This window comes from Arachis hypogaea, chromosome 3 (assembly GCF_003086295.3).
Source record: "Arachis hypogaea cultivar Tifrunner chromosome 3, arahy.Tifrunner.gnm2.J5K5, whole genome shotgun sequence".
NCBI lineage: Eukaryota > Viridiplantae > Streptophyta > Magnoliopsida > Fabales > Fabaceae > Arachis > Arachis hypogaea.
The window spans coordinates 65,765,308-65,773,371 of record NC_092038.1 but is presented as its reverse complement, the minus strand read 5'-3'; the positions used below and the strand labels follow the sequence as shown (position 1 = coordinate 65,773,371).

Here is an 8,064-nt window from a genome sequence, read left to right as displayed (position 1 = left end):
AATCCTAATTCTAGAGAGAAGTCTCTAGAAACTAACTCTAACTACTTCTAAAACTAAACTATGACTAATGATCAAAATTATGTTGATTCTCCTTCAATCCTTGGCTTAAGTAGCATCAGAAATGAGTTGGATTGGGCCCACAATGCTTCAAAAATTGCTGGCCACGAGTTGCACTTTAAAAAGTCACGTGCAGCATCGTACGCGTACAGTGCACGTACGCGCCCCTAGACATATGACAGCTATGCAAAATCTTATATCATTTTAAAGCCCCGGATGTTAGCTTTCCAACGTAACTAGAACTGCATCATTTGGACCTCTGTAGCTCAAGTTATGATCGATTAAGTGCGAAGAGGTCGGGCTTGACAGCTTTTGCGATTCCTTCATTTCTTCATGAGTTCTCCCTTTCTACATGCTTTTTCTTCATTCCTTCAATCCAATCTTTGCCTCCTAAAGCTGAAATCACTTAACAAACATACCAAGGCATATAATGGAATCAAGGTGAATTAAATTTAGCTATCTTAAGACCTAAAAAGCATGTTCTCACATTCAAGCACAATTAAAGGAGAATTTACAAAACCATGCTATTTTAGTGAATAAATGGGAGACAAATTGACAAAACCCTCTAAACTCAACACAAGATAAATCCTAAAAATGTAGTTTATCAGCCATCTTAGCTCAAAACAAGATCATGTCTCAACAGATTAGTAAGATCTCTCAGCACTTAACGGGGATGCAAGTCTCAACTGTCAATACTCAAGATGCATCCTGTAAAACCTAGTAAATTAATGGCTAATTAACCCATAAATTAAAATATATTCTAGAAAGAGAGAAATGAGGTTTTTATGGTTTGATGTGGTAGATAAATTTAAAACAAGAATTTCGACACCAATTTTAAAGAAATCGGCCCAAGATTGGGCCGAACGGGCCAAACTGGGCCAACTGGACCCAAGTTGGGCCCATGGCCCAGCCAAGCTTTATTTAATTAATGAAGCTCAGCTCTCTCCCTTCCTCAAGAACACATTCACGCTAAGATTTAGAGGGGAAAGGGGGAGGAAAACACAAACCCTTGCTCCAACTTCAATTGATCATATCTTTTGATCCGGAGCTCCGATTGACGCATTGTTTATGACCACGTGACCGCGCCATTGAGCTCTACAAAACCCACAAAACTATTCTTGAGGTAAGCCACAATCTCTTCTTCGAATCCCATCCCTTAGTTTCGAGTTTCATGGGCAAAAATATTGAAATTTGTGAGCTCTTTGTGTTGTAGGCTCAAATTAACTTGAAGGGTAGGCTTTCTCTAGCTCCCTTAATCTTTGGGTAAGGTGAGATTCTTAAACCCTAGTGAATATGTTGAATTTGAGGTGTTGGGTATTGAGTTATTATGTTTGGGTGTGATATTGTGTCTTAGGTTTATATATATGTGTGTATTCGAGCTTGATTGGTGATTTTGGCAAGCCTTGGAGTGGAGCTTGTGCTTGAAAATCTATTGGTGAGGCTTTGAAAACCTTGGAGGTTGAATTTGAGAGTGTTTCGGGTGGAACGGAAATCGGCCAAGGTATGGTTTTGGTTTCCTGTATCTAAAATATAATGTGGTTGTGAAAACATAGGCTAGTGACCCTAGGATAGGACTTTGGAATGTAGATGTAATTGTTGGATAATTTGGATTGAGTTGATTATGTATGAATGATGATGGAAATAGTTGTGAGTGGTTGTATTGGTTGATAATGTATGAACTTAGTGGCTTGTAACATGTTGATATATTTGATGAATGAGTTGGATTGTGATGGATATATGGATTGATGTGTTTGGTCGATGAAAAGGTTGAAGCTCTTGTTGATGAGCATGTTTTTGGAGTATGATACTGATATGTGAAAATATATGGTGATTGATGAAATTGATTGTTGTTTTGGAAATTGAGAAGGGGAAAGAATGAATATTGAATTGAGTTATGAAACGTTGATTATGATATGAGATTAGGCTAAATATGGTGGAATTGGTGGGTTGATGATTGGATGAGTGGATGCAAGTATTTGGTTTTGAATAATTGAGTTTGGCTGGTTTTTGAATGATTTTGGTAGGCGTATGTTTTAAAAAGGGGAGTTTATAAGTTTTGGTAAAAATTGAAATTTTGATAAACTTCAACGGATCATATCTTGTGCAATTGTTTTTGAAATTTGATCATTTTTATATCAATAGAAAGAGAATTCTATAAGCTTTAAAATGGTTTAAGTTTGGTGGAAATATGAATTTTGTGAAAGGAGATATGACCATTGGAAGTTTGGGTTAAAAATATGAATTTTGCAACTTTTGCATAATTTGTAATTTCTGGTTTGTGTGCGCACGCACACTTTGTGAGAATTTGGTCCTGTGCGCACACACAGCCTTGTGCATACGCACACGCAGAGACAGGGCTATTGGTGGCAGCACTAGCACGCCATGTGCGCACACACAACCAACGAAGGATTTCAAGCTGTGCGTACGTGCAGGCCTGTGCGCACGCACACGCTGGGAATGACGCACTGGTGGTGGCGCTAGCACGCGTTGTGCGTGTGCCCCACCATAAAGATTTCACTTTCTGTGCGTACACACAGACCTGTGCATACGCACACATTTAAAAATATTCTTGGGGGCAGGCGCACGCACACCCCTGTGCGCACGCACGCAACCCAATTCCTTTCTAAGGCTTTGTTTTCAAGCTCTTCACATTCCCAATGAGATCGTAACCTTCCGAGATGTTGTTTTACACTTATAAACCCCCAAAATCATCCCTTAAATCTTAAATTGGTTTAGAATGCCTAGTGATTGAGAGAAAGCTGGGGGAGAGGGTAACTTGTGGGTGAAGAAAAGGGATATTATGATGAGTATGATGAAGGATGATGATATGAGTTATTGAGGACGATGGTGGAGTGATGTATATGATATGAGCCGAATGGCCATGTATGATGATGATTATGGCTGAGTATGAATTATGACTTGTAAGCCAGATGGCTGAGATAAATGCTAATGTATAGGTGTGATTTAAATGCATATATGCTGGATTGTTGAGTATTGTGCTGTTGCACTCCACCTATCTGAGATACGAGTTTCTCTGGGTGAAAGCAATGGCTAGCCACCACATGCTCCAGGTGGAGACTCGATACTCTGCTGACCCTATGTCGTAAGTGTGGCTGGACACTGTGAAAGTTCCGGATGAGCTCGCCCCCATAAATATACACCAGTGAGGGTGTTGGATTATATATTATGTTTATGTTATGAGATAACTCGAGTTGGGGATGCACGACAGAGGGACAATCCAATGGTTAGCTACCAGGACTTGTCGGGTTGGCTTTATAACTAACAGATGAGACTTATCTGTCACTAGGAGAGGCATGCATCATATGCATTATACGTAAATTGTCTGGATTGCCTAATTGACTGCATCATTACTTGCTACTTGCTTAATTGTCTTATCTGCTTCCTACCTGTGCATTTTCTTGCTTGATATACTTGTGCTTGCATTTAAATTACTGTTGACAGTTGGCAGGTTTGCAGGATTTAGAAAAGTGATACTTAGTCTGAAGATCCTTAAGTTAGTCGCCTATTTACATATCTTACGGTTTAGCATGTTTATACACTTTGATTATAATCTGAAAGTTCTAGGACTGCCTTCAGCTTTCCCAGGACATTACATGTTAGATATTTGGGCACTATTACCATGCTGAGAACCTCCAGTTCTTACCCATGCAAATTTTGTGGTTTTTAGATGCAGAACGTGAAGCTCCTTGCTAAGGCATGCTGGAGACTTTCTTTTGGCAGAGATCCTTGTATCTTGGGATTTTTATTTTTGTTATTATATACCTGTTTAGACACTATATTCTCTACTGTATATGTATTTTGTATTAACTCTTCTTAGAGGGTATTTTGGAGAAATAGGTTCTGTATTTTGTCTTGTGGGTTGTCTTTTGGGAAGTCCTTATATATGTATGTATACCTTATATGCTCGTACCGGTTACCTTCGCAAACCAAGTCCTGAGCCTTGATATATGTATCATTGGCTCTCTTTTGTATATCTTACAGTGTTAGCTCATTTTACCGTTGTTTTGTTTACATTATCGACCAGAGTATTGCGCTTTTCGATTTAATCGGTTTTGATTTACCCACTTTTCTTTAAAGGCTCCTAGTTATAAACATTTTTGCACTACTATACGTACTAAATTTTATTTTTAGAGGTTGTAATACCTCGCCACCTCTGTTTTATGACTTAAGCATAAGACTCTGTGTGGTAGGGTGTTACATTATGGTATCAGAGCAGTTCATTCCTGTAGAGCCTGAGGGACGGACTGACTATGCTTTTGTGCATTCTCTGTGTTATTGTTTATGTGCTATTAGTATATCTGACTGATATAACTGGCATAAACATTCATGAGAATGAATTTGGGACTTTGAGCACTAGACTTCTGATATTGAGATGGATCAACTTGATATCGATTGTACGGTGTGTATAGGAACCAGATGGCGCCTCGTGGACGCGGTCGGAGCCGTGGGAGAGGACGTGCCAGTACTCATGGGCCAGAAACCAATCAAAATGACCCCGTGAACTTCATGGCTGCACTACAGAACATGGCTGCTACTATGCAGATCACTGCTGAGGCACTTGGACAGCAGATGAACAACAATAATCATAATGAGGAAAATGGTAGAAACGGGACTCAAGGTCAGATGACGTTGGTGACCTTCCTAAGGTTAATTCGCCAATGTTTAAGGGAACCACCAACCCGACGGAAGCCGACACTTGGTTCCAAGCTATGGAATGCGCACTGTAAGTGTAGTTAGTGCCTGAGGAACAATGCATTGAGTTTGCTACTTATCTGCTCACCGGGGAAGCGTCACATTGGTGGCAGGGAACCCGACATCTCATACAGCAGGGCGATGACCCTATCACCTGGGATACCTTCCAGGAGGAATTCTACAAGAAGTACTTTCTGAACTCCGCTAGGATGGCCAAAGAACTGGAGTTACTGCAGCTGAAGTAGGGAATTATGTCTGTATCTGAGTACACAGACAAGTTTGAGGAGTTGTTCAGATTCTCTCGCATGTGTCAAGGAGCTCCGGGAGACTTTGAAGAGTGGAAATGCATCAAGTATGAAGGAGGGCTCCGAAGCGACATCTACAGCTCAATAGGACCTATGGAGATCAGGACTTTCTCCGAATCGGTAAACAAGAGCAGAGTTGCCAAGGAATGTGTGAAGAAGGCAGCTACAGAAAGAGGGAGCTAGAGGGGATTATTCCCACTGAACCGAGGGAAGAGTTTTGCTCCTAGAGGTCCGCCCTTCAAGCGGGGAGGTTTTGCACCACAAATAACTCTAGGTCAAAATAACTTCAGAAGGCCCAACAACAACAACAATGCTTCGGGGAGGAGATTTGGGAAGCATCCCCTGAATGAGTAAGCTTGCACTAGATGTGGGGGTTACCATCCTGGTGTTCCGTGCAAGGCCAGTTGGGGTTTATGCTACTCATGTGGGAAGCCAGGGCACCGAGCCTCCAACTGTCCAGAGAAGCAAAAACAGGGCACCGGGAGTGCAAGGTAGCCTGGACAGGTGTTTACTACTTCAGCTATAGGTGCCGAGGGGTCTGAGGCACTTATCAGAGGTAAATGTGAAATGGCTGGTCAAGTTTTAAATGCCTTGTTTGATTCTGGAGCATCATATTTATTCATTGCATTTGAGAAGGCTAGTGAGTTAGGATTGAAGATTGTGGTCATAGGTTATGACCTAAAGGTGTATAATGCCACCCATGAAGCCATGGTAACTAGGCTAGGATATCCGCAAGTTTCTTTTAGGGTCAAGCAACGTGACTTTGTGCATGATTTGATTGGTTTGCCAATGATCGGTCTTGATCTTATTTTTGGGGTTGGACTGGTTATCCAAGAACCATGTTCTACTCGACTGTTCCGTGAAGTCAATGTGTTTTATGCCAGAAGATACAGAAGGGCCGGTGGTGGTAAATAACTATTACTTGAAATCTATGATGGTGAATTATTCTGGGGCTGAATGTCAGGGTATTTTGTTATTAACCGTGGGTGTCTCGGGTGATAATCATAACTTAGAACAAATCCCGGTTGTATGTGAGTTTCCTAAAGTATTTCCTAATGCCATTGAGGAATTCCCTCCTAGCTGAGAGGTTGAATTTACGATTGAGTTAGTGTCGGGAACAGGTCCAATCTCGATTACTCCTTATAGGATGTCACCGCTAGAAATGGCCGAGCTGAAAACTCAACTAGAAGATTTTTTGGGTAAGAACTTTATCTGACCAAGTGTTTCTCTATGGGGAGCACCGGTGTTATTAGTACAGAAGAAGGACGGAAGTATGCGGCTTTGTGTGGACTACAGACAACTGAACAAGGTCACAATAAAGAATAAGTATCCACTACTGAGGATTGACGATCTCATGGATCAGTTACAAGGAGCCGGAGTTTTCTCCAAGATCGATTTGCGATCCGGTTATCACCAGATAAGAGTGAGAGAGGAGGATATCCCTAAGACTGCTTTCAGAATTTGTTACATTCATTACGAGTACACTGTGATGTCTTTTGGGTTGACAAACGCTCTTGCAGTGTTTATGGATTATATGAACAGGATTTTCCATCTGTTTCTGGATAAATTCGTCGTTGTCTTCATTGCTGACATACTGATTTATTCCAAGACTGAGGAAGAGCATGTAGAACACTTGAGGACTGTGTTGCAAGTACAAAAGGAAAAGAAGCTCTATGTGAAACTATCTAAATGCGTATTCTGGAAACGTGAGGTGAAGTTTCTGGGTGACGTGGTGAGTAAAAAAGGGATAGCAGTAGATCCTGCCAAGGTTGAAGCAGTGATGGAATGGAAGCAACCGACCTCAGTTACTGAGATGCGGAGTTTTTTAGGTTTAGCTTTCTACTATCGGAGGTTCATCAAAGGTTTCTCGCAATCGGCTTTGCCATTGACAAAGTTAAACCGCAAAGATGCACCATTCATTTGGACTTCTGAGTGTGAAGAGAGCTTTCAAGCGTTGAAAACAAAAATTGACTACTGCGCTTGTGTTGGTGTTGCCTGAAACAAATGAACTGTTCAAAGTGTATTGAGATGCCTCACTAAAGGGCTTGGGGTGCATGCTGATGCAACACCAGAATGTGGTGGCTTATGCCTCACAACAGTTGAGACCTCACGAAGTCAATTACCCAACACACGACCTGGAACTTGCTGCGGTTGCGTTTGCGCTGAAAGTGTGGAGGCATTACGTCTATGGAGTTAAGTTCAGAGTTTTCTCTGATCACAAGAGCTTGAAATACCTCTTTGATCAGAAAGAACTCAATATGCGACAGAGGAGGTGGATGGAGTTACTAAAGGACTATGACTTTGAGTTGAATTACCATCCGGGAAAAGCGAATGTTGTAGCAGATGCGCTAAGTCGGAAATCGCTGTATGCTTCTTGGATGATGCTTCGAGAAGAGGAGTTGCTTAAGGCATTCGAGAGGCTAAAAGTTGGTGTTCAAGAAGTGTCTGGAATTGTGTGTTTGAGCCAATTACAGATCTCAAGCGATTTCAAATCCGAACTCTTGAAGGCTCATCAAAACGATGACGTCTTACCGAAGGTGTTGCCAGCCATTGAGCAAGGGAAGTGGTACACGAAATTGTGATCTCAATGGCGCCAACAACTTGGTGCGCACAATTGTAATATCACTCTTTTTCACAACTTCACATAACTAACTAGCAAGTGCACTGGGTCGTCCAAGTAATAAACCTTACGTGAGTAAAGGTCGATACCACGGAGATTGTCGGCTTGAAGCAAGCTATGATCATCTTGTAAATCTCAGTCAGGCGGATTCAAATGATTATGGAGTTTTAATAATTAAAAGATAAATAAAACGTAAAATAAAGATAGAGATACTTCTGAATCTTTGCTTTCCTACTGCCTTCATCCAATCCTTCATACTCCTTTCCATGGCAAGCTGTATATAGGGCGTCACCGTTGTCAATGGCTACTTCCCATCCTCTGAGTGAAAAAGGTCCTCTACGATTTCCCGCATGGCTAATCAGCTGTTGG

At 41.4% G+C, this 8,064-nt stretch overlaps 1 protein-coding gene across 1 annotated transcript; it reads left to right on the top strand.

Moving 5' to 3' along the window:
* Positions 1-5,075: 5,075 nt before the first annotated feature.
* LOC112779008 (uncharacterized mitochondrial protein AtMg00860-like) lies at positions 5,076-7,074 on the top strand. The gene is made up of 2 exons (XM_025823274.1): positions 5,076-5,195; positions 6,685-7,074. The coding sequence occupies exons 1-2, from the start codon at positions 5,076-5,078 to the stop codon at positions 7,072-7,074; spliced, it is 510 nt and encodes a 169-aa protein (XP_025679059.1).
* The last annotated feature ends 990 nt before the right edge of the window (positions 7,075-8,064 follow it).